This window comes from Rhinoraja longicauda, chromosome 11 (assembly GCF_053455715.1).
Source record: "Rhinoraja longicauda isolate Sanriku21f chromosome 11, sRhiLon1.1, whole genome shotgun sequence".
Taxonomy (NCBI): Eukaryota; Metazoa; Chordata; class Chondrichthyes; order Rajiformes; family Arhynchobatidae; genus Rhinoraja; species Rhinoraja longicauda.
Genome location: NC_135963.1, coordinates 26,365,715 through 26,393,587, shown reverse-complemented (window position 1 = coordinate 26,393,587; position 27,873 = coordinate 26,365,715). Strand labels below are relative to the sequence as shown.

General features: G+C 39.6%; 1 protein-coding gene across 1 annotated transcript; it reads right to left on the bottom strand.

Annotated features, from left to right (window-relative positions):
• Positions 1–24,606, bottom strand: orc1 (origin recognition complex, subunit 1). Its single transcript, XM_078407963.1, has 16 exons — positions 24,262–24,606; positions 18,912–19,039; positions 18,292–18,470; positions 15,303–15,660; positions 14,598–15,093; positions 13,230–13,331; positions 12,305–12,482; positions 11,540–11,655; positions 9,612–9,713; positions 7,918–8,089; positions 7,018–7,125; positions 3,324–3,473; positions 2,972–3,091; positions 2,598–2,767; positions 1,755–1,842; positions 1–248 (listed from the first exon to the last, which is right to left on the bottom strand). Exons 1-16 carry the CDS (start codon positions 24,363–24,365, stop codon positions 54–56), a joined length of 2,766 nt encoding a protein of 921 aa, XP_078264089.1. The 5' UTR covers positions 24,366–24,606; the 3' UTR covers positions 1–53.
• Between the last annotated feature and the right edge of the window lie 3,267 nt (positions 24,607–27,873).

Genomic DNA, 27,873 nt, shown 5'->3' with positions numbered 1-27,873 from the left:
TTAGCATTAAAATAGCAACATACATTTCATCACACTGAATATTTACGTTATAATTAGCCCTCTTTTAAAGCATACATTACATCATCCTGGCTAACATTCAATCGAACTCGCAAATGAAGATCATTTTTACTAGACTCAACTAGTAGGAGTCGACAAGCCCCAAGTCTTGTACAAACCAACATAGTTTCAGAGATTGTTGGAGGCTGCAGTCCTTCTAACCTACATAGTCCAATGTGCTGTTGGTAGATCTGCAAAAAAAGGTAAATGGAACAAGGTTATAAAATAGTTTGTACTTTCAACATTGTCAATTTGCTCTACCTTGTACAAACCAGAATGGTTTGTTGGGAGCTGTTAGAAAGACAAAACACTAATTTACCAACACTGTATTATCTAGGCTTTAAATTTCAATTTCAGTCCATCAATATTCTTCATAAGATTTGTATACAAAATATGAAACGCAGTTTGCAAGTCTATGACTGAACTATAAAACATTATGATTTCAACACTGTTGCACTTGGTTGATTTATAAATTTATAACCATCCCCTTATTGTCACAAGGGCCAGCCAACGTTAGTTAGGCAGTGATTATACAACTTAAATTCAATGCATTCAAAATGCATCTTTTTCAAACAGGTGGTTCAACATAATTTATTTGAGCAAAGTAAGGAATGTTGCAAAAGCAATTTCAATGTTCTTACCCAACACTTTCTATAAAAAAAAATCCAAAACAGTTAAAAGTGATCAAGTTGTCCAAGAGATTGGGAATAAAACAATAAATCTATTTTGGTACACAGAACTTTCCTTGCAGGTATATTGTTTCTGAACCAAGTGCAATCCATACATTCTCCTGAATGCAAAAGGTCCTTTAAACAAAATCAAAATATTTCTTCTTTTAAAACAAAACTAAAATATGAATACAGAATGTTCATGTCAACCTTTTCCACAATAAGTAAATTTTATTCTGCGATTTGCTGATAAATAGCATTCCAGAAATGAGCAGCCCGAACAAGAAACAGGGCCTTAAACAACTTTAAGGAGAGGTATAAATGAACCAGACCACAAGTTTTATAACCTCCAAGGAACATTTGGACAAAAGCAGAGTTCTGTCTCCAGTTTGAAAACATTTAAACATTAAATGAAACAGAAATAATAGCCAGTTTATCTTTCTACCCCACCGTGCTACAATCTCTATTTAACTGAATGAGTTCAAGGATCTTACGCCAGGTTTAATCTCAAGCAGAATCAGAGTATAAATGTTGGGAAATCTTAGTGAACTCTTGTTCTGCCATTGAACTCCTTTGGAAGTCTGATGGTAGAGCATAGTGGGGATACTATTCGCAGAACCTGCCAGCAAGAACAGGACTTCTGTTTTCACCATGGAATTTCACAGCTCACTGGCACATGCTAAGAAATGCTAACAATAGAGAATATATGATAGTTACTATCAAAATTCAGATCAATTTTGCTCCAGGTTTGACAACCATCTTCTTTCATGTAGTAGAAGATTATATTAACTGCATAATGTTACCGGATGGTTAATAAAAACACAAATGTTCTTTTTTTATTTTAAAAAGGATTTCTGGAGATTGCCAAGAATTAGAGATCTACAGAATGTTAATAGATTGTGATACCTTTGCATGTATGGTCGACTGTATTCTTTTGCTCCTTTCCATTCATGTTTTTTTTAAAACAAGCTCAAACAAACATTTCTCAGCAAAATGTTGTAACAATTTTATACAGTGTTTTATAATCACCTGTTGAAATGTTGCTTCTTCCAAACCGAGCCTTCGGAATTCAGCAAGCACTGCTTTTATAAAAATTTGTTCCTGGACGGATGCATGCCTGTGATGGAAATAGCAGCATATTAAATAAAATAAATTGCACATTTTTATTTGGATCTATCTCTCAAATCAATATCTAATCTTTCAACTAAATAAAAATGTTATAGAATATCACTGTAACTTGGAACACATTGATAACAATGATCAAAGCTGCACAAATGCAGAAACTCCACAAATTTCCATTGTGAAAATTTTTATAAACCAGCCTAACCATTAGGTTTGAAATGCCATTTTGTTTTTGTTCTGGGATGGAAAACTATTGTATGCAGTTTATCCATAATTCCTTTACATTTTCAGACCAAGTATAAAAGACAGTGGTTGAGCTCGAGTGTAACAAGAACATAATTTATTCAGTGCCTTTAGCATCTTTAGGAGTTTCATAGGCAGACTTTGACACCTACTTGGATATAGAATAATTAGATCAAGTGACCAAAATTTGGTGAAAAAGGTAGCGTTTAAATATCTTAGACAGAGGAAAAACATATTTATATTCAGTTCTGTAGCTCTGAAAACATATTGCAAGCATGTTCCTTTTAAGTACAATCATTTTCACAATGTAGAGATTGGACAATAGGTTCAGGCAACCCCCTGCCAAAGTCCTTTCCTGCACAGGCACGAAAAATGCAATCTGATGGCTGAACTTACTCAGGACAGGTTAGGATAAGGGCCTCGTGATAAAACTACAATTTAAAATACGAAAGATTTCAACTTAACTACAAGAGAGCAAAGATAAAAATAAGAAATTTAATGATTGACCTTATAGCATTTATGTATGGAGAGGAAAACATTTCATCAAGAGCTTGCAATACATGAGGCATTCCTACAAGGCTGGATGCAGGTTTCTGATTCTCTGAATATTCGCATATTTCAGCGGCTCTTCTGCAAATGTCTAGAGCACGTCTTGCATCACCAGACAGAGCTGCTACCTGTAAAACAAAGAGTTACGAATTTTCCCATTGTAATATTCAAATCAAATAAGGTTCCTTTTTCTTCCAACAATTTTTGTTAATTTTTACGACACTGTCACCCTATCCCCACTATTTCCATTGATGTCTTGGAAAGTTTAAAAAAATGTTCGACTTTGCATATATTCACTACCTTCCAGTTTTATTTAACCAGATGTCACTCACCTTTCTACCCACTAGCTGAATTGCATCATTCTCAAAAGCCTTCAATCGGTTGAGTCTGGAAGAAATGATTTGCTGCAACTGTTTGTAAGTGTATGGTTGAAAGGACATTCTGGTCAGTCCCTGTATTTGAAAATAAATTAATCAGTTACATCCATTAAACTGATTTTCACATTAAAAGTATATAATAAAATGGTGTAATCCCAACCATTAATGAAGTTTAATTTGTATCTGAAAAAGGAAGCAAACCAAAGAAGAGGCTATTTGTATGCAAATTAAGATTGAATTCACAATTGCTTAAAAACTTAGCATTGAAGCATTTATTACTTTTCTTTCTATGGTGATATTTACTCACCAGCCTGCTTGCCACTCGGTTCATCATGATCCTCTCTGGCAGATCCATTGTATTAGCTACTGCCAAAACCACTAATTTTGCCTGCCTTCGTGTGGGCCAGTCAAACAGATTGTACATAATGTTCTGTTTCCGGGTCCACAAAAGATCAAGCTAAGAGGAACACAAAACAAAGAGTTGGCTTGTGGTATTAGTGCAAGCGAGGTCACCTTCAGCAAGTAATTGGTTTCCCCTTGACCACATCTTCCAGTCCACTATTCTCCAAGTATAAATATCATTCTCCATAATTCCCACCATCTTCAATAAGATACCACCAAGGAACACAACATCCCTTCCTTTCCCTTTTCAGCAATCCGAAGGAACCATTTTTGTCAGTCTAAACATAGAAACATAGCAAATAGGTGCAGGAGTAGGCCATTCGGCCCTTCGAGCCTGCATCGCCATTCAATATGATCATGGCTGATCATCCAGCTCAGTAGCCTGTACCTGCCTTCACTCCATACCCCCTGATCCCTTTAGCAAAAAGGGCCACATCTAACTCCCTCTTAAATATAGCCAATGAACTGGCCTCAACTACCTTCTGTGGCAGAGAATTCCACAGACTCACCACTCTCTGTGTGAAGAAATGTTTTCTCATCTCGGTCCTAAAAGACTTCCCCCTTATCCTTAAGCTGTGACCCCTGGTTCTGGACTCCCCCAACATCGGGAACAATCTTCCCACATCTAGCCTCTCCAACCCCTTAAGAATTTTATATGTTTCTATAAGATCCCCCTCAGTCTTCTAAATTCCAGCGAGTACAAGCCCAGTCTATCCAGTCTTTCCTCATATGAAAGTCCCGCCATCCCAGGGATCAATCTGGTGAACCTTCTCTGTACTTCCTCTAAGGCAAGAACGTCTTTCCTCAGGTTAGGAGACCAAAACTGCACACAATACTCCAGGTGCGGTCTCACCAAGGCCCTGTACAACTGCAGCAGAACCTCCCTGCTCCTAAACTCAAATCCTCTTGCTATGAATGCCAACATACCATTCACTTTCTTCACTGCCTGCTGCACCTGCATGCTTGCTTTCAATGACTGGTGCACCATGACACCCAGGTCACGTTGCATCTCCCCTTCTCCCAATCGGTCACCATTCAGGTAATACTCTGCTTACCTGTTTTTGCCGCCAAAGTGGATAACCTCACATTTATCCACATTATATTGCATCTGCCATGCATTTGCCCACTCGCCTAATCTATCCAAGTCACTCTGCAGCCTCCTAGCACCCTCCTCGCAGCTAACACTGCCACCCAGCTTCGTGTCATCCGCAAACTTAGAGATGTTGCATTCAATTCCCTCGTCCAAATCATTAATATACACTGTAAATAACTGGGGTCCCAGCACTGAGCCTTGCGGTACCCCACTAGTCACTGCCTGCCATTCCGAAAAGGACCCGTTTATTCCTACTCTTTGCTTCCTGTCCACCAACCAATTTTCTATCCACCTCAACACTGAACCCTCAATACCGTGTGCTTTAAGTTTGTACACCAATCTCCTATGTGGGACCTTGTCGAAGGCCTTCTGAAAGTCCAGATATAACACATCGACTGGTTCTCCCTTATCCACTCTACTAGTTACATCCTCGAAAAATTCTATAAGATTCGTCAGACATGATTTGCCTTTGGTAAATCCATGCTGACTTTGTCCGATGATTTCACCACTTTCCAAATGTGATGCTATCACATCTTTAATAACTGACTCTAGCATTTTCCCCACTACCGATGTTAGGCTAACTGGTCTATAATTCCCCGTTTTCTCTCTCCCTCCCTTTTTAAAAAGTGGGGTTACATTAGCTACCCTCCAGTCCTCAGGAACTACTCCAGAATCTAAAGAGTTTTGAAAAATTATCACTAATGCATCCACTATTTCTGAGGCTACTTCCTTAAGCACTCTGGGATGCAGCCTATCTGGCCCTGGGGATTTATCTGCCTTTAAACCATTTAATTTACCTAACACCACTTCCCGACTAACCTGGATTTCCCTCAGTTCCTCCATCTCATTAGACCCCCGGTCCCCCGCTATTTCTGGCAGACGGTTTATGTCTTCCTTAGTGAAGACAGAACCAAAGTATTTGTTCAATTGGTCAGCCATCTCCTTATTCCCTATGATCAATCCACCCGTTTCCGACTGCAAGGGACCTACATTTGTCTTAACTAATCTTTTTCTCTTGACATATCTATAAAAGCTTTTGCAGTCAGTTTTTATGTTCCTTGCCAGTTTTCCCTCATAATCTATTTTCCCTTTCCTAATTAAGCCCTTTGTCCTCCTCTGCTGGACTCTGAATTTCTCCCAGTCCTCTGGTATGCTACTTTTTCTGGCTAATCTGTATGCTTCATCTTTTGTTTTAATACTATCCTTGATTTCCCTTGTTAGCCACGGATGCACTACCTTTCCTGGTTTGTTCTTTTGCCAAACTGGGATGAACACTTGTTGTAGTTCATCCATGCGACCTTTAAATGCCTTCCATTGCATGTCCACCGTCAACCCTTTCAGCATCAATCGCCAGTCTATCTTGGACAATTCACGCCTCATACCCTCAAAGTTACCTTTCTTTAAGTTCAGAACACTTGTTTCTGTATCAACTTTGTCACTCTCCATCCTAATGAAGAACTCTACCATATTATGATCACTCTTGCCCAAGGGGCCTCGCACAAGACTGCTAACTAACCCTTCCTCATTACTCAATACCCAGTCTAGAATGGCCTGTTCTCTCGTTGGTTCCTCGACATGTTGGTTTAGAAAACCATCTCTCAAACATTCCAAGAAATCCTCTTCCTCAGCACCCCTGCCAGTTTGGTTCACCCAATCTATATGTAGATTGAAGTCACCCATTATAACTGCTGCACCTTTAGTGCATGCATTTCTAATTTCCTGCTTGATGCCATTCCCAACCTCACTACTGCTGTTAGGTGGCCTGTACACAACTCCCACTAGCGTTTTCTGCCCCTTAGTGTTTCGTAGCTCTACCCATATCGATTCCACTTCCTCCAAGCTAATGTCCTTCCTTTCCACTGCTTTAATCTCCTCTCTAACCAGTAACGCTACCCCACCTCCTTTTCCTTTCTGTCTATCCCGCCTGAATATAAAATATCCCTGGATGTTGAGCTCTCAGCCTTGGTCACCCTGAAGCCATGTCTCCGTAATCCCAACTATATCATAATCATTAATAACTATCTCCACATTTAATTCATCCACCTTATTACGTATACTCCTTGCATTGAGACACAAAGCCTTCAGGTTTGTTTTTACAACTCTCTTACCCCTTATACAATTATGTTGAAAAGTGGCCCTTTTTGATTTTTGCCCTGGATTTGTCTGCCTGACACTTTTACTTTTCACCTTGCTACCTGTTGCTTCTACCCTCATTTTACACCCCTCTGTCTCTCTGCTCCTGCTCCCATCCCCCTGCCACATTAGTTTAAATCCTCCCCGACAGCACTAGCAAACACTAGCAAAGAAGGGTCCCAAACCGAAAAGCCATCTTTCCATGTTCTCCAGGGATACTGTCTGGCCTGCTGAGTTAGCCTAGCACTGTGTCTTTTTGAAAAATATATAAACCAGCATCCGCACGCAGTTCCTTGTTTCTACATTCTTGTCAGCTCCCAGTTCACTCTACATTTGCAAGACACTTTTGAATGCAAATGCAGAAGATCCTCACCTCGTCAACCAGTAACACTGTGGACTCCCTTTTTGGCGCTGGTGTACCAAATCGCTTCTCCAGTAATGCAGCAGCATGGTCTGCAGTGGCTTTCTGCCCTGTCAAAAACTAGCAAATGGAGGATAAAACTGTGATATCTGCTTACAAAGATAGAATTCATTCCAGTTATCAATTTTTTAAATAGAATTACAGATAGATATTATATCTTACATTAAAGAACAGTTCTCTTCAGATGGTCTTGGTTGAAGAAAAATGTTTGCAGAAACGGCAAAAGAACTCTTTTGTAACGTGGAAACTTTCATACACCTATATCTTTGGATCAATACTTCAATAGTACTGCAAAATACTCCCTCAGTAATGCTTGCGAGTTTCTTTTTATAGGGTTAAAATAACCTTCTGGTTTGGACTTCCAACTGGGCCAAGTTGCCACTAATTTACCGAATAAGACGTATTTATGTCTTAAACAGTCTGATAATTTTAAATTGTCTTATGATGGGAATGAACAGTGTAAAACTTAAGCAATGCATGTTCAGCCTCTCATGGAAGCTGAAATAACCTGATCACTGCAGTCAATTCAGATGGTTGGGGTTTTAATTTCCATTCGTGATGTTCAGTATCCTTATCTGATACTTTTGCATAATACTGAGGGATGTTTGGTTGTCAAAGATGCCGCCTCACAGATGAGATGGTAAGGAACTACCTGTCTATGCAGAAGATTCACAGGCAATTCCCGAGTGCTGGAGGGTGGAGTGGCATTTGGGAGGTGGCAGTAAGTTGATAAATGATATTGGGAAAAACTAGGGTACTATATAATGAGTGATTCTCTCTTCAGACTCAATGCATTTTGTTATTAAGCTTAACAATACGGATTACACATTGGTCCTAAAATTAAATGTTTACCTTCAATATTTGAACGTAGCATTGGTGAGGGTCTGTAAGCTTCATTCCATTAATTTCTACATACTGGAAGGACGGGAGGTTTTCCTGATTTGCTGCATGCTGAAGACACTTCATCACCTCATGTACTGTTGCAGTTTTTCCTGTTCCTGGCACTCCAGAAATATACATACATCTGCGAAGGTTAAAATTTATTAACACATTTTCCCGATCCATAAATCGGAACCACCAAACTGGATATTAAACAAATTGAATTCTGAGCTGTTATGCAACATATGAAGATGTGCAAGACTTCATATTATGGTTACGTATTTATTTCCTTGGTTACTTTCTCAAAAAATTCAAACGTGTGGGACATGATCTTCTCCTGCACAAAACCAATCTGGCTCCTCCTAAACAATCCCTGCCTGTCCAAGTGAACATAAATCACCCCCCTCAGAAATGTCTCCAATAATTTCCACACCAGTAATGCAAGTCTCATCGGCCTGTAATTTGCAGGTTTACCAGGGGTATTAGCTACCCTCCAGTATCAACTATAGCAAACAAAGGTGTAAACATTCTCTTCAGAACCCAGCAATTTGTGCCTGTGCTTCATTAGCATTCTAGAATAGATCCCATCAGCCCCATGGATTTATTGACCCCAATGTGGTCCAATATTTCCTCCTTCCTGTTACAGATATGCTCCAGAAGATCAGCATACCCATCCCTTAATTGACCTCATCTCCCTGGCAAATACCAATGAGAAGTATTCATTTTGGATTTTGCTCATATCCTCTGGCTCCATACATAGATTATCTCTCTGTTCCCCTAGGGAACTCATTTCTTCCTTACTCATCTGCTTCTAATATCCTCATGAATGGTTTTAGGATTCTTCTTAATCCTACTTGCCAAAGTTGCTGTCGTCCTAACTTATTCTTAGGAAACATCAAGTGACTCATTTGATAATATTTCCTATATCTGATATACTTCCTTCTTTTTCCTTGATCAACCTTCAATATCTTTCGTTATCCAGAGTTCCCTAAACTTACTATTTTGCCTCTTACCCTTTCATGGGCATGCTGACTCTAACCTTTTTTTCTATTCAGTATATAGAAACTCTTTTCTATTCAATAGTAATTAAGATACTGGATTAGTAATTCAGAACAATACATTGGAATGATCTAAAGACTTTATGTGCTGGAATCAAACACAATTGCTGCTCATTCCCCACACTGTAGTAATTGTAAATATTGGGGGATTTTGTAAAATTGGGAGAAGTTCCACAACCAGAATAGCACCACGCTAACACAGTCACTCAAAATGGTTCATGTCTGTTTTGTCAAAGTGCCCAATTATGTCTTGTTTGATCAGCAGGATAGATTACCAGAGAACATAGTAAACAATGAACATTCTGGAGAATGTGGTCCCCAATGCCAGCTGGTCTCGTGGTGCCAGGCCAAATATGGGCAAATAAACTTCCTACCAATTATCACCAAGCACCCACTGTCATCTGATTAATTGGTCTTACTCCGTTGGATGAAACACCCAAAATATCAAGGACAAAAATTATTTCTGCATCTGGGATTAAAATATTCACAACAACTGAGGCAAAAATCCAAAGCCTATAACTGCCAGATTGATACAGGGGAAGGCGATGAGAGAACCAAAATAAGAGAAAGGTAGGAAACCTAGTCTCAATAAGAGTAAATGTTCCATACCCTCCAGTACCATCAATAAGTTTGCTCTCCACAAAATTGTAAATGTCTTGAAACTCTTGCTCTCTGCAGGGTAGAGATTCTGGGACTGCAGACACGTGCAACCTTAAAATAAAGCAAGCAAATCAGAAGAAAAAAAATCAATAAGAGCATAACAAATGGTCTTCATTTACAAAAGGTGACAATGCAAGAATTGGAAATTGACCAGCTTTCTCCTCTGACACCCATGCCTGGAATATTTTAACACTCAATTACTTATCACAACAGCTCTGCCCAATATTTTAAAAGCGTCTTCATTTTAGCATCTGGGATTAAAGGATTATGGATTATAATGGCAACTAAAGGATAGAAAATGTATTGAAATACTTTGTTAGCCACATCACAGAAAATATAGGCAACATGTTGGGTAAGGCCCTGGGGAGTGTTATGGCGCAGAGGGATTTAGAAGTACGTGCATAGTTCCCCAACTTTGACATGTTGACTCTCTCCCCTTTCCTGAGCTCTCTGACTCAATCACAGGAGTCAGACTATTGACTGACATCCACTACAATCTCACTAATCCCCACGGATACCTTGACTACACCTCCTCCAACACTGCCTCTTGCAAGGACGCCATCCCTCACTCTGAATTTCTCTGCCTCCACAGCATCTGCTCCCAAGATGAAGCTTTCCACTCCAGGACATCTGAGATGGGTTTTTTCTTCTTCAGTAAACATGGTTTCCCCCCTGCTATTGTGGATGGGGTCCACACCAGTAGTGTCTGTGTGCCCTGCAGTTCTGTTCTCACTCCAACTCCCTTGCCCCCACCCCGCAGACAGAGCAAGGATTGGTTCACTCATCCCTTCCCACCCAACTCACCTTCTTCCCAGGAGCATTCCCTGCAACTACAGGAGATGTAGCAGCAGGTCCTACACCTTATCTCACTAACATGCAGGATCTCGGGAGCTCTTCCAGGTGAGAAAGAGGCTCACCTGTACCTCTTCAAACTTCATCTATTTCATTTGGTGTTCCTGATGTGGCCTCCTTTACAATTGGTGAAACCAAGCGGAAAGAGGGCAGCCATTTCACTGAACACTTCCATTCAATCTGCCAAGGCCTGCTGGATCAGTTTAACGGTCGTTAATAATTTTAACTCCCCTTCCCATGCAAGACCTTTCTGTCCTTGCCCCCTCCATTAGCAACACAACCTTACATGCAAACTGGAAGAATAGTACCTCATTTTCTGCTTGGATAGCTTTGAAGGGGATGGGGGAGGGGAGAGGGGAGGAGAGGGTACTGCACCAATGCAGGAGAGGTTTGGACCCAATAGGTCCACGGTCTCGTAAACATTTAATTCTCCTATTTCAAGTAAGACTCTCTAAAATCACTTTCCCCTGCCTTCTCTACCCCAGTGCACATATTTCTCCCACCATCTCTACCCTTGTTATACTGCTCCTTTCCCCATCCACTGTATAATCATCATCCTTCCCAGAGTCCCATATTTTCCTTTTAAATTCCACACCGCCCCCTCCATCCTTATCCTTTCCTCTGGCTTTACATTTCATTCCTCCAGTTCTTTCCATGTAACACCTTTGGTCTCCTTTTCAGCTCCAGCCATCGTCTATCGCCACCCATCTGCCAACCAATCCACCCCTCCCCACCTGTATCCACATATCACTTACCAAGCCTTGACCCACACCCCACCTCTATTTTCCAGTTTTCTCCCCCCTAATCCGTAGACTGAAAAAGGGTACCGACCCAAAGCGTTGCCTGCCCATTCCCTTCACAGATGCTGCCTGACCCGCTGAGTTCCACCAGCACTTTGTTTTCGGCTCAAGATTCCATCATCTGCAGTTTCCCATATCTAATATTTTTTTAAGAGTTCCAATCCTTGTATTTTTACAAGGCCTTATTCCTCTAAAGATATCAACAAAAATACTTGTACTCCTTACCTTGCCCTGGCTTCCTCCAACACACTGACTGGCTTTTTAGCCAGCTGGCTTCTCCATGGAATATAAGGACTTGGATGGGAGGGTGTCCGTGGAGTTCTAGGTGTTCTTGCTCCAGGCTGACAAATGTTTTAGAAGGGAAATAAAAATAATCCAAAATGAAAAAAATCTGCAGATGCAACTGTGGACAGCTTTACTACTCACTTGAATAGGTGACCATTCATGCATTTAAAACGCCAATAATATATTAACTGCAAATAATTTGCTATAAAGAGGAAAATTATTTTTCATCTTGAGGAGCATTGCTTTGTTAAACAAAGTATCTAGTGCAGGTTAAGGTGGATTTCACCAAAGCTTTAAAAAAAAAAAAAGACATTCTAAAAATATTAGAATGTTTTTCAAAAAATGTATGTATCAAAATGTATCAAAAAATATTAATTGATAATATAATTTAACTGCTCTGCACATCCCAGAGCAGTTATACAATATCAAAGTCATATGAATAGCCACTTGGATTAAAAATGAATTACAATAACCCTTTTGGGAAGCACTGCATGCAATCCTACTTAAACAGTTGGGACTGTAGATATATGATATGATATGATGAGACTGTTTGAGAACTCAGTTGACTATAATTAACTGCAACACATATTACAAAAGGTAACAATTTATTTACTTTGATTTAATTTGAAAATAATTCAAGACAAAATTAATATAAAGTCAAGATATGCCCGGTACCGTCTCGTTAGGTCTTTCATTGTTACATACCCGTTTTGCCGATGTCTTTTCAGATAACTTTGCTGTGGACTTCGATATTTTCTTTGCACATTTCCTCCTGAATTCTGAATCATCATCATCATCTTGCTCCTCGTCCACACTGCTTTCACTGCCTGTCTCATGGTCCAAAATGAATTGACCTTCAGACTCTTCATCCTCCTGCTCACTTCTATAAACAAAAATTAAGATATTTGACTACAAATAAATTTGCTATAAACACCTTTCTCCATTAATGAAACTTAATTTGCAATATTAAGTGCTCAGCGGTTAGAAGTAGAAATACATGAAGTAATAACTTCTTCAAAAAGAAAAACAATGACACATACACATACTTTAAATTAATCAAGGATTAAAGAATGCACATTGTGCTAAAGCTGCAGAGAACAGAGTAATAACTACAGTATATTACCAAATTTTGTTATCTCTTCAGGAAAGCTAAACAAAAATTAGAGTGGGTAAAGTCCTTATTATCATATACAAGTTATAAACTGGCACCTAAGGAAATCCACAAATATTATGAATATGCAATAAAGATGAACAGAAAGTACACTGAAACAGGTAAAAAAGTAATTAGTTTAAGACTATTGTGATTTCATACTCCATTAACATAGCTCTTCTAATATTATCACCCTCGTCCATTTTTGCCATCCATATTACAACATCACATGCTTTTAATAGCTTCAGAAATAATTTCAATTTATGATGAAATCCTATTATTCCATTCAAAGTTTAGATTTACGAGGACAGTGAATGGGTGGCTTAAAGATTATCAAGGCAAATATGAGCAATGCCTTATGGTTTTGAAAATAAACTTCACTTCATTGAGAAATCAAGATCACTATCAATGTTGTAGAGCATATACAGCAATTAATTTTGACATGGAAAGGGAATCTCGACCAAGATCAGGAAATCTTACTCATAGTAATTCTTATTGTCAGTTGAACACCCTCTTACAGACTTGCGACAAGACCTTGGAGTATCTTGAATATTGTCCATCTGGCTTTTCATTCTTTTTGATCTGTAATAAAGTAAGACAAGACTATCATAAAACTATTTTGGGACTTCAAATTAAAAAAAGAAATTGGTGTGGAATAGGTGTAAATGGGTGCTTGATGGTCACTGTGGAATTAGTGGGCCAAAAAGGCCTATTAACTTGTAGATAAGACAACCTTGTTGTACTACTCTATGACTCTACCGTAAAATGTGTAGTAATTGCCGGGCTCTGGAAGAAAACGTGTTCCTACTCTAGATTTACAATAGTCATGTTAGGAGAGTTGCACTACTTGCTACAAGTGCTGAAAATTCTTCATTCTGTATGTGTCAATAGGTGTTGTTTATCTTGTTGATAGGTCAAGCTATTAATACTGGGCAGAGCCGGACTCTCAGAAGATAATTTAAAAGGATTGGACGCAGATCATAATCAGTGAATGGTGCAGCCTCATTATCTATTGAGGTGCACATTATTAAAAGCAGAGAGTTTGGCCAATGAACAATATGATGCTATCATTGCTTCTATTATCAATAGACTTTCATCTGTAATCCTAAACCACTATTTTCTTGTTGCTGGTGCACTCTTGCATCTGCACAAAAATTCGAAATGTTACACATCATCCTTTGGTGAAAACACTATTTTTAAACTGACAAACACTGACAATTTATTATAGACTTTCGAATTATAATTGGAAGCCAGAAACTATCAACTGATTTACAACATGCATTCCAGTAAGAAAATTCTAAGCAAATGTCAATGGACATTAATCTGTGACCAAAATTTCAAATATAGGATGGCAAGCACTATTCAGCCAAGATCGCTAGCATGGGAATGGCAAAAACTGCTTGTGGAGGCAATAGGAATGAGATAAAAAGGTTAGGATCAAAGCAGACATCTCTATTAATAAAACATAATGTTAGAAATATCCACACAGCATCAGTGGATAGAAAAATATTTCAGGTTAAATAACCTTTGAAACTGAAAAGTTAAGTTGGCTTTTCACTTAGCAGCTTATCACCGATTCGAATAGTTTCAGCATATTCTCTTCTTAAGGAACAAATATGAAACTATAGTTTAATTTGCTGCACGTCAATGTATATTTCCCAACCCACTCACAAAATAACTCTGTGCCATAAAGATCAATATATAGTGCATCCGATAGTAACAAGCAATCTGCTGGAGGAACTCGGAAGTTTGAACAGCATCTCAGGAGGCTCCAGAGTAGCTTGACCCCCCTAAGTTCTTCCAGATTTTAGCAAATGCAGTCTTGTGCCTCCAGATTGTGCAACCTACCCTTTGATATCAATGATTTCTCCATTATTTCCAGGTGGACTTGAGCCTTGTTGAATTGTTCTTGAATTTTTAACAATCGGAGATAATTGCAAAGAAACAACTTGATTTTTCATTGCCCTTGCATTGCGTACATGTGGTTTCGAGTCTTGCTGAATAGTTTTTGAATTTTTAACATTGGGAGATAATTGCAAGGAGACAATTCGATTTTTCATTGCCCTTCTATTGTGCACATCAGGTGAAATCAAATTATTTATCTTCGTCTGACTCTGCAATCCTTTAGAAGGTGAATGATTATCTGAAATGTCATTGAAATCTACTCTGCGTTTTACAGCCCGTGGCCTCTTCTCCACTTGATGACGTTTTCGAGAAGAATCCTCTTCATCATCGCCATCATCGCCATCATCATCGCCATCATCATCGCCATCATCATCATCATCATCATCAAGGAGTTCAGACAAAATATCCACTTGCTTCCTTCTTGATAATTTCTTGAAATCTACAACATAAAATAAATATTTAAATTACCTGCAATTTATAAAAGATCTTGTTGAATCAAAGATAAGCAGCAAGCTTCTCTGAAAGTCTACGTAAAAAGATTATTTCTTACGAGAAACAGGGGAACCATGTTCCTGAGGTAAGTTCTAAATTATGAGGGCTAAGTAACGTATTTAACTCTTTCTTACAACTGACCAAATTCTTACTTACCATTGTGCAAAGGATTCTTCATAAGCATGGAGTTACTGCTTTGCTTCTTTGTGATTTCAGTACTCTTCTTACTTTGGAAAGTGCATTTGGCAGTGTTCTTCACAGAATCTCTTTGAGACTTGCAATTAACATCCACCGGGTTTGGGTAAGAATTCACATCAGATTTCTGTGCGTGCCTGGGCAAAGAATCCAAGCTTTTATGATCATTTAAAGGCTCAGATGAATTGATGGCCTTCCCAGAGAATACATATCTAGGTAGCTTGTTAAAACTCTTTCCATCCCAGTTCAATTTAACAAAGAAAGCATCATCACCTGGCTGGGAAGGAGGAAATGGTTCATCTGGAGCAATCTGAATTACCTAAAAAATAGAATTTACATTACTTTCATAAGGATCGAATTTAAAAAAATGCTACATATATTCATCAGACCACGCAGCATCCATGGCAAGAGAAATAGAACTACTATTTCACGTCGCAAGAATTCCAAAAACAGAATTAACACATTTTTCTTTCCACAGATGTATTTAGTATATGCAAAATGTTCCACCACTCTTAGATCAGCGATAAAGTATCAAAGCGCAGAGCTATCACTATTTGAAAAGCCTACGCACACTTTTCCAAGGATCAACAATACATGATTGTGTCTTCTTGACCCATTTGTGGGAATGTTGCCCACAAGTCAAACATGGAAATGTTTACAGGGCTTCTCGACTCACCGCACAAATAAAGCAGACCGTGCCCCTGTGAGGAAGTCTGCATTATAATCAGGCTGCATAGCAAACATCACCTCCCCTGGACATGCAATGCCATTACTATCATGTGAGCTTCCTGAGGGGCATTGATGAGCAGGATATTTGATTCCCATTCACCGCACAGATAAAGCAGACCGTGCCCCTGTGAAGAAGTATGCATTATAATCAGGCTCAGGCTGACAAGTCAAGCATGTTTAATTGCCATATGTGCCAACAGCAGAACAACGACATTCTTAATTGCTACTGCTTAACAAGCCTGTAAAATCAAAAATAATTTTTGGAAAAGTCCTTGGATACATCTCGGCCTCTTTATTTTACATAGGATCTTTATTTCATTGAGATTCATTTATTTTTATTTTTTAAAGCAATTTATTTTAAAGAAAAAACACGCTTTTCCCAGGCCACTATGGAAACCCTACGAGGAATGGGCCCACCGAGGTAAGTGGCACCCTCTACCCTTCCCTGTCCTCCCTCTATGAGGAATGGGCCCAACACTTGGTCTAGTATATAATAATGCAAAAACCAAAATACATAGTGCAACCAAAGTGCATAGATGACTAAAGGAGCATGGGACTGAACACACAGCTCTGAGGTGCACCTGTGTTAATGGTTATTGAGGTGGAACTGTTGTTGGGAATTGTGCTGGTTGTAGTCTGCTGATGAGGAAGTCAGAGATCAAATTACACAAAGGTGACCTGAGAACCCATTCTCAGAGTTTGAAGGTAAGTTTGGAGGGGATGATGGTGTTGGAACGTCGAGCTCTCGTCTGAGCAGCAGCCTGACATAGCAAATATCACCTCCCCTGGACATGCAATATCATTGCTATCATGAGAGCTTCCTGACAGGCATTGATGAACAGGATATTTTATTCTCAACCTCAAATACCTTGGTTACAAGAGAGTTGAGTCCAGTTATTTTGCAGCAATTCATTCACTCCCAATTCTCTCCCCAACCCCCCATCTCCCAATGCCCTTTAGCTACTGCAAACACAAGTCAGGAATGCAATGGAATATTCTCCATTTGCTTGGATGAACACAACTTGAAAAAGATAAAGGAAAAGGCTACCATTTGACCATCACCACATTCACATCTAGAATATTCAGTCTTTACAACCAACATAATGCAGCTGCTTTTTTTACCATCCAACTTGCAAGGCTCTATCAATATTAGTACCTCCTGAAGCCATGCCATCTGTCACCTAGAGGGGCAAGGTTGGCATGTCATCACCTTCACATTCTCCTCTGTCAAAAACTGAGTTAGGCATATATCTATATTATTCAAAACCAATAAGGCAAAACACTGGAACTCATTCCCTGACAGGACTTGCAAATATCTTCATAACAAGATCAACAGTGGTTTAAAATGGCAGTTCCCACCAATAATTAGTAAACAAGTACTACAAGGTAAAAACTTCAGAAAAACTGCCAAACACGCCGTTATGGCCTGCTCGATCTCCTGTTTGCCAAATACTTTAAATCTCCCTATCCATGCTGACCTTTCTGTCCTTGGCCTCCATTGCCAGAGTAAGGTCACACACAAACTGGAGGAACAGCACTTCATATTCCACTTGAGTAGCTTACAAACCAATGGTATGTACACAGAATTCTTCAATTTTAGGTAACAATCCAACCTCCTTAATCCTCTCCATTCTGTGTCCCACACGTTGTGTAACCATTTCTCTCACTATCCCCCCTTTCCCCCACCACCTTTATCCCTCCATCTGACTTCACACTTCACTCCTCTTCTTTCTCTTACACTCTCTTTTTATTCTCTCTTTTTATCCCTAACCTTTGTCCACCGATCTGCCAATCAACCTAGTCCCCCATCTGTAACCCCCCCCACCCCCCACTACAATCAGTCTGGTCCAGACCTGAATCGTCACTTATCCATGTCCTTCAAAACTACCGTTTGACCCGATGAATTACTCCAGTATCTTGATTTTAAAAAATTTAAATACAATATTTATTAGAAAGTTTGATGTTATGGTTATCATTAGACACTAATATCAAACAAAAATATACAAAAGAAAGCAAAGAAGACATATTTGACAAGTAGACATATTTGACAAGTAGACTTGCAAATGGTAGCTAGCAGAACACACCTACAATTCATCATCTGGTGCTTGTTGAAAGACAGGCAAAATATTGTTTAGCTTTAGGTCCAAAGGTGAAGCACGTCTGATCACGCAACACAAACAAAGAAATCCAAGGTTGGTAAAATTGTGCACTCTAGTCTTACCTTTACATGCTTAAGAATGGTTTCAACATTGATCTGATTATCACAGTCAGAGGCTTCATACAAGAAGATCTCATTAGGATTGGCTTCTCTTCCCAATAGCTTCTGCTTTGTTTTGGGTATTTCCTCAAAACGAATAAGCCACTGGACAATTGCCTGCTTAGTAGGAGGTTGTTGTGTACCTGATGAGGTGAAAAAACTTGTCATAACTTATGAAATGTATGGAAAACAACAAGCTTAGCTTCATCAAATTATACCTTAAAACATGGAGAAAATTTTAAATTGAAGATGCACAATACCACACTATACTCGCATAAAATTATATACTTACTTTCCATGTTGATAATTATTCTCTTTGTCGGTAGTTTATTGACATAATATCATAAACATGATATGTACACATTTTCAACAGCACAGCATAACGTTTAGTACAGGAATAAAAGCTGGACGATTGCAGCCTTCTGGGTTTAGACAGCACAAGTCAAAACGTATTCACGGACATTTGTGAAGTTAACATTTGATACACAGGTAATGTATTTAATATTAAGTGCAAAAACGTTACGTGATGGCTTTTTAATCCAGCGTAAACATATTAGTGGTTACACAATGAAACATATCCTTACCATCCTCATACAATTTAAGTAGCTTGGCTACATATGGACGATCCTCATCATCACTCTGAATTAAAACAAAATCTTCAATTTTGATGCAATAACTGAAGGAAGTTCCTACATGTTCGATCTGAATAGCTCTAAAGAAAAAAATACATACTTTAGATGTGTGGAAAACATTATCTGCTAACTTTTAATGATTCATATTTTTTTTTACAAACATCAAATCTCCAGAAAATCTCTTCTGTAGTTCCAATTGATGTAATGCTTCACTGCTACTTCATAGCATGCTAATTATTAAAGATTTTAGAATTATCTATTTAATTACATCTTACATTCTGACACAATATGTTACTATTATTTTCCTGCACTTGAATTAATTTTGAAATTAGAAGATAGTACCAGCAATGGCGGGCATAAAACCACCAGACCATTGATTAAAAAAAATAATTCCAATTCACTTGAGAAAACACAAAGTATTGGAGTAACTCAGCGGCTCAGGTAGCATCTCCGGAAAACCCCTCTTCAAACCGATTGTAGTAGGGGAGAAGGCTGAATAGAGCTTGGGGAGGAACAAAGCCTGGCAAGTGTTAGATTGATACAGATGAGTGTGACATGTGGGAGAAAGGAACGTGGGGTGGGTGAAGTGTGTGCACACCAAGACGGGACACAGGAGAGAGAAGGGGAAATGAGGAGGGGGGGGGGGGGTGTGTTATGTAAAATTGGAGTATTCAATGTTCATGCCGTTGGGTTGTAAGTTACCCAAGTGAAATACGAAGCATGTTCCTCCAGTTTGTGTGTGGCATCACTCTGGCAATGCAGTTGACCCACGACAGAAAGGTCAATGAAGAACAGAGTGTTAAAATGGTTGGCAACCAGGAGATCCAGCAGTCCTAGGAGAATCAAGCGCCTAGTCTCTGCTTATTCTCCCCGATGTCAAGGAGGTCACATTAGGAGCACCAAATGCAGTAGAAGAGGTGAGAGGTGGTGCATGTGAACCCCTGTCTTACCTGGCAGGGCTGCTGAGGGTCCCTGGATGGATGTGAGCAAGTTGGCGCAGGGACAGGCGTTACATCTCCTGTGGTTGCAGGGGCAAGTATCTTGGGAGGAGTAGTCTCTACGGAAAGCATAAAGAGGTGGGAATGGAAGATGTGGCTGATGGCGGGATCACGTTGAAGATGGAGGAAATGTCAAAGAATGATGTATTAGATACAGAGATTATTTAGGAGAAAGGCAAGGACCAGGGAAACATTATCCTTTCCCCCTATGGCTTTACATTTCACTCCTTTCCTCTCCTTATCTGACACTCCTTTTCATCTCCACCTTTTGTCCGCCCATCTCCTAACCTGCATCCACCGATCACTTCCCAGGCTTTGTCCCGCCCCTACTTCTTTTCCAGATTTCGTCTCCCTACTAAAATCAGTTTGAAGATGGGTCCTCCAGAGATGCTGCCTGACACGCTGAGTTACTCCAGCATTTTGTGTAGGATAGCAGATGCAGATGCCAGTTTATACCGAAGATAGACACAACTGTTGGAGTAATTCAACGGGTCAGGCAGCATCTCTGGGGAAAAAGGATGGGTGACTCAGTCTGGAAAAGGATTCTGACCCAAAACGTCACCCATCCTTTTTCTCTGGAGATGCTGCCTGACTGGCTGAGTTGCTCCTGCACTTTGTGTCTACTCCAGCACTCGGGTGTCTTTTTTTGGTAAACCAGTTGCAACTTCTTGAGTATTCGCATTCACTAGTACACTTTAAAGCTCAAGGATACTTTAAAGCTACTGAAACCAATCATTGGATACGTAATGTTCAATTGAGGACGGATGCTGAATGTGTACCTCATTGAAACCATGATGAGATCAGGAAATACATTATGCAGCCAATGACAGCCATTAACATATCCTTGAAGGTATATCCTTGCCATTGAATGCTCAGTTTATTTGGTCATTCAACATTCTGTTATTTGTATATCCTGGGAGCCACCCCTCAACACTGTAAAAGAGGCATATTTTGGGTGTCTGGGCTCCATTCCCAGAAGCTTCTTTGAATTATTTTGTCACAAAGGTGTTTACATATTCAGGTATTTATTCACAAAATGCTGGAGTAACTCAGCAGGCCAGGCAGCATCTCAGGAGAGAAGGAATGGGTGACGTTTCGGGTTGAGAAGGGTCTCGACCCGAAACGTCGCCCATTCCTTCTCTCCTGAGATGCTGCCTGACCTGCTGAGTTACTCCAGCATTGTGAATAAATACCTTCGATTTGTACCAGCATCTGCAGTTATTGTTTTACATATTCAGGGGTGTCTTAGAAGCTACAGCGAGCTCCCATTGTAAATAAGTCTGGAAAGTTGCCTGACTACACACAAAATAGTAAAAGCTAAGTAGATTGCATCAACTGTAGTTAATGGGCTTATTATGGTCTTTGTGTTTCAAATATATAAACTTGATGTACTTTAAGTATTGAGATTCTATCGAGATCTCCAAGGCATTGTCCATTTCTCTTAATGAATAACGTCCTTTTCCTCTGAATATCTTAATTCACAAGTCACAACAATCTCTCTCTCTGTTATATTCTTTGAAGAGCAATCATTGGCCCCAGAGTCCTGACCAATACTTAGCTTGCTGTATTTCACCAGAGTTGGTCCAAGATTTTACTGTACAGATTAGCAGCCACAATTTCTACATTACAGTAGAGCTTATATAGATAACCCTCGTTACAACGAACCATGGGGAGAGAGAGGCTATGGTGCCCGTTATTGCCGATTGGCCGATATAACCAAGTAAGGGGGGGTAAATATGTACTGTATTGGAAAAATAGTCAATAATCACACACTAAACAAGACACAATAAACAGGAAGTGACACAAAAAACATGATACTTTAAACATTGCAATTAGATAAAGAAGATCAAGTTTCATCATGAAAGAGATTTAAAAAATCGGTCCTTTGATCCCGATACGAATGGATGCCTCGGTTACAACAGATTTCATCCTCTATAACCAAAATCTGTTACAAAGAGGAAAGAGATCCATAATAACGAGGTTAGACTGTAATATTAAAACACAAAACTGGTTGTAAAGATCTGTGGCAAACCCCCAAGGTTGTAAAGCAGCTGTAAAATTCAAATATTTTCTTAAACATCCTCACTACAAGAAACCATTCCAGTAGGTTAGAAAATTTGGTTTCTACACTTACACGTTTTTAACGTTAAATTTGCTCAACCTGTAGAACTTCTCTAAACTGAAATGCTGATTTTTAAAATTATATTGAAAATCATACATCAAATTTCACCCAAAGAATATAGCCAAGTATTTCTTGACTGGAATAGTCAGGGAAGAGAAATTGCTGGTATAAATTCATACCTTTTAGGACACCAGAATTGTGTGTGAAATTACCATTGCCAATTCCTCAGTTCAGGGACATTCTTTCACAGAAAATCACTAATTGGTCCCAAGATGACTCGGGAGGCCAATAATAGAACATCACACCTGCCCAGAGAAGGTGTAGGCATCTCTTTGGAGGCTAATTGTCTACTGGCAACGCTTTTACTTATTATTTTTTACTGTTTTCAGGTTTCAGTAGTAAACCACTGCCTCGTGAAGAATGTAGCACTACTGAAGCTAACAATAATGATAATAATAATAATAATATATTCCTTTATTTGTCCCACACCAGGGAAATTTACAGTGTTACAGCAGTAAAGACAAGGATAAATTGTCATCAGTTTACTGTGTATTCCTTAACTGTTACTGTTGACTCGTCGGCTGGGAGCAGTGCTGGTTGTGCAGTCTCACAGCAGCGGGAAGGAAGGACCTCCTATATCTCTCCTTCACACACTTGGGGTGAAGGAGTCCGTTATAACTGATTATTTGCTGCTTTCAGCTTGCGATCCTTACACCCGTTTTCTAATACTATGGCTTGATCATGTCCTTGTAATATTTTTTTCCTGACTAATTATACTTTGGGCTCTGTAATTCTAAAAGGTGTGAAGTCTCGCTGGTATTATTTTTAGTTCAGCAGAACACATCAGAATTAGGGGCGGCACAGCGGTAGTTGCTGCCTTACAACGCCAGAGAGCTGGATTCAAACCTGACTACAACTGCTGTGAGGATAGTGTTTGTACGTTCTCCCTGACACCACGTGGGTTTTCGTGGGGAGCTCTGGTTTCCTCCCACACACCAAAGACATAGGTTTGTAGGTTAATTGGCTTCAGTAAAAATTGTTAATTAGGTCTAGTGTGTATGATAGTGTTAGTGTACGCACTGGTCGGCCGGCGCAAACTTAGTGGGCAGAAGGCCCTATTTCCACGCTGGATTGCTAATCTAAACTAATTCAGTTTTCCCATGTGGGCAGTTGATGGCTCATGTGCTGGAACTAAAAATGTTAAAGGTGTAACAACAGAAGATATAGCTTGGATGAGATATTAAATTTTCAGTTAATTTTGGTTGTTGAAATTCACAGACCAGGAAATTCCCTGATTTAATTCCTAATATGTGCTGGGTTTGCTGATCGATTGAAGTTCCTAGAAGAACCACTATCTGTAACCATGTCATATTACAAAGAGCTATACATGAATAATGGTACAAGGTAGTAGCTAATGAATGGGGAACACAACTCAATGAATCAACACCTTCATCAATATAAAAGTTAAAATGTCTAAAATACAAAATTCTGTGTTGTAAATGCGGTTTCTTCTTTACTAATGGGTTTACAGTTAACGACAAAGTGTATTGGTTTAATTGTCAGTGTCCAGTCAAACGTTCATACCGAATATTTTGCCACAAAATGTGCTGGATGTAGTGTGGGTTACATAAACAAAATAATTCATGATTTTGGAACAAGATGGTACTTAAACTAACTCTAAACAAAATACCCTGGGAGTCAAAGAACGTGTCCATCTCATCACATTGGTTTCCAGATCTACCGATTTGATCAGTGACAGTGACAGGCGTAGTTAAATAGAAGAGGCCCGATGCAACCAAAAATGAATTCTGCAGAAATGTTTCGACCCAAAAACACTGTAAATATGGTACCCACAGTCACCACAGATATATTAAGCGGTAACCCAATTTAAACAGAAACTAGACAAGTGTATGTGGGAAAAAAACGGATGGAATCAATAGAAAGGGGGTGTGAAGAGAATGGTGCGAAGTATAAACTCGAAGTTAGATTTATGGGGGCAAAGACCTGTTTTTGTTATGTACTGTCTCTAATCTTACCAACTGCCCTATGATAGGTATAATCGACGACCGTAGAGCCATGTCCTCGGTACTAAAAATCCCAGTCATCTGCTTCTCTGCTCCCTGAATACAGAACCGCCGCATTTAATACAGGGTGAAGAGTGTGTGCAGCAGCGTTTACTCACTCATAAACCAAATCCTGCAGTTTACGATTCACACGAACACATTTCCTTTGCCAATTGTATCGTCGTCTTTCGCGCACTCTGAGCCTGAGAGTATATTTGCTCATTTCAGGTAAACTTCAGATTGTCGATACATCAAAATTCACATTAACTACGCAGAGAGACGCTAATGATCTCCTTTAGAAAGAGGGCTTTACTTCAAATCGAATTTCCACTCGACTGTGTATAAAGTTTAAAAAAATAATCTTGTTATTAAAAAGTTAAAAGCAGTTCAATGCGTTGTAACATGAGAAAGTACCACTCGCCGCCTTGACTACATTGGGCAAACATCGCTACATTCTCCCGCCATTCCGATCAGCTGGGTTGCAGCAATGTATTCTGGGTGCCGGGGGGAGGGGCACAAGTCTCCCCAATGCATATGATGCACTTTGATTAAATGGTCCCTGACAACCGATAAAACCAATTTGTCAGTTTTGGAATTTAAGGAGATTTTGAAACTGGTGTTATAATTTGGATTTTGTTCTGTTTTGTCCCTGTTGTTAATTTTGCTGTAAATTGATTATTTTAAAGACTGTTTCGCCAGGAGTAAATGTCTTCAATCAAAAACTAACTTTTCCTCTGGCTTTACATTTTACTGCTCTTCCCAGCTTATCTGACACACTTATCCCCTTTTCATCTCTAGCCTTTGTTCATGCATCAGCCAAATAAACTCCCCTTGCCTGAATCCATTTATCATTTGCCAGGTTTTGGCCTGCCCCTACCTCTTTTCAAGCCCCCCCCCCCTCTAATTAGTCTGACGAAGGGTCCCTGCCTGAAATGTCGCCTATCTATGTCCTCCAGAGATGCTGCCTGACCTGTTGAGTTACTCCATCACTTTGTTTTACTCAAGATTTCCGCATCTGCAGTTTTTTGTCTCTCCAACTTTTGACCGATGCTCGCCGATTTGCTGGATTTTTCCAGCGTTTCTGTCTTTATTCCTGAGTTAACGCTATACATGTTTTTTTCCTGTGGTTTACGATGATCAGTTTGAAACCTCAAGTTAAGTTTCAAGACTAACAATTTACAACTCTTCAACATTACTTAGTGTAAACTGATGTGTAGATGAAACAATTTTTCCCAAAAATAAACTTTATGCAGAATAAAAAATATAAAGGTAAAACAAAAACTGTGCAAAAACTCTACAGACATTCTCAGCGTCTACATATTCATTTGTTTCATACTCAATAGTGTTTGCACCTATGTACACAAAGCAAAACACCCTTGCCACTCGTGGGGTAATATTTATTTCCTTGTTTGAGGGGTGTCGCCACCAGACTGTGTCTCAATGTTCAGCAGCTGAAGACTCTAGACTGTTCAAATGCTCACCTTTATCTTTATCACCTCTAGATTTGATTATCCAATACATTCCTGCTCAGCGTTCTTCAATCCATTCCTTACCTCTCCCCACTTGCCCACATATACTTTGGGGCATCATAAATCTGCTGCCCACCAGTTAATTTAAATTCACACATTACCATTGAGTTTGAAAGAGATCAGACATTATTATTGAACAATGGAAGGTTTGTGTGCTATTTGCCCAACATGCAAAATAACTCAGTCTTGTCAACAAACAAGAATAAACAAACCTAACCAATTGCATTCCAACCAGTCTGTACTCATTCAAAACAAAACTCAAGAGTCAAGTCAAGAGTGTTTTATTGTCATATGTCCTGAAACAGAACAATGAAAATTTTACTTGCAGCACAACAGACATATATAAAATAGTACTCAATAAATACCACAATAAACACAAAAAGAAGTTCAATGTATAACATTTTAAAAACACATTAGAGTGCAAAGACAAAAACAATGCCCAAAGTCCCTAGTCCGATCAACGCAATTCAGACTTCAGAGTTTAGTTGGAGTTCGTGATGTTCAGTAGCCTGCAGATTGTTGGGAAGAAGCTGCTCCTGAACCATATTACAGTTTTTCAGGATCCTATTCTTTCTTTCCAATGGCACGAGTAAATGAGAGCATGGTGTGGGTCCTTGATGATGCTGGCTGCCATTTTGAGGCACCACCTCCTGTAGATCCCTTTGATGGTGAGAAAGGGGAATATCTGCTGTTTGTAGCCATCTGCTCATTACTCAAGGAAGTTAGAGAAAATACGAAGACATTTAAAAGTTATGAAATTATAGTCAGAGCTATTACAAAGAACTGAAACCTAAGGCAGAATGTTGGAAATGCCATGTAGATCAATAATGACTAGGAAGAAAGTAAAAATGAGTTAATATTACAGCAGAACTAGCCAGTTGTAATTCAAATAGATTACAAGTTACTCAAAGGTTGCAGTGTGCCCAGATGGAAGATAAGCTTCTGTTCCTCAAGCTTAAATTGGGTTTAATTGGACCAGTGAAGGTGGCCAGAGAAAGACCAGAGTGGGAGTGGGATGGAAAATTAGAATGACAGGCAGCTGAAAGCTCCATGTCTTCCTGCAGATCAAACGGCTGATTACTTTATGGTGCACTTTTGTTTTCTTTCTAACTTTGCTCATAAATCTATTAAACTGAAAGCTTGCGAACAGCAAGCTTTCAATTTAGTAATTTTATGAGCAAAAATCCCATCAAAGATTCCCTTGTCCTATTCATCCTTCCCACAACTTAACTGAAACTTAGAACAAACTTATTTTCTCACTTCTGCATTTTAGCTGAAGGATTTTCACCCTAAAATGTGAACTTTGTTTCTGTTACTGGATATTAGGTGCTATCTGACCTGTGTGGAGTGTTTCCAACATTTTCTGTTTTTATTTCTGTTCCAACATCTGCAGTTTAAAAAAAAAATCAATCTTTAGTATTTAATTATATTGGCATTAATGTGCTGATCGCAACCTAACTGAACTGCCCGTTCAATCCACTGAAATCTATTACAAACCCACTGACTCCCATAGCTATCTAGACTACACTTCTTCCCACCCTGCTTCCTATAAAGATTCTATCCCGTACTCCCAATACTTCCGTCTATGCCGCTGCTCCCAGGATGAAGTGTTCCATACCAGGACATCAGAGATGTCCTCATTCTTTAGGGAACAGGGGTTCCCCTCTTCCATTATAGATGAAGCTCTCACTCGGGTCTCCTCGATATCCTCAGCTTCGCTCTTGCTCCCCCTCTCCCCATTCTCAACCTGGACAGTCCCCCTTGTTCTCACCTTCCACCCCATCAGCCGTCGCATACAGCACATAATCCTCCGACATTTTCGCTACCTCCAACGGGATCCCACTACTTGCCACATCTTCCCATCTCCACCCCTTTCTTCTTTCCGCAGAGACTGGTCCCTCCTCAACTCCCTGGTTAACTCGGCCCTTCCCACCCAAACCACCCCCTCCCCAGGTACTTTCCCCTGCAACCGCAGGAGATGCAACACCTGTTCCTATACTCCCCCCTCGACTCTGTCCAAGGACCCCAACAGTCTTATCAGGTTAGGCAGAGGTTCACTTGTACCTCCTCCCTCATCTACTGTATCTGCTCCTGTATATTGGCGAGACCAAGCGCAGACTCGGCGATTGTTTCGCTGAACATCTCCGCTCAGTCCGCCTAAACCTACCTGATCTGGTTGCAAAACATTTTAATGCCCCCTCC

Bases quoted from the DNA above. Each gene is read 5' to 3' on its own strand.
- orc1 (XM_078407963.1), bottom strand. From the start codon at position 24,365: ATGAGCAAATATACTCTCAGGCTCAGAGTGCGCGAAAGACGACGATAC. The intron at 12,483-13,229 runs GTAAGATTTCCT...TTTTGTTTATAG, and splicing joins GACAATAAGAATTACTATGA to AAGTGAGCAGGAGGATGAAG. The intron at 3,474-7,017 runs GTGAGGATCTTC...TGTTCCTCTTAG, and splicing joins CAGTGTTACTGGTTGACGAG to CTTGATCTTTTGTGGACCCG.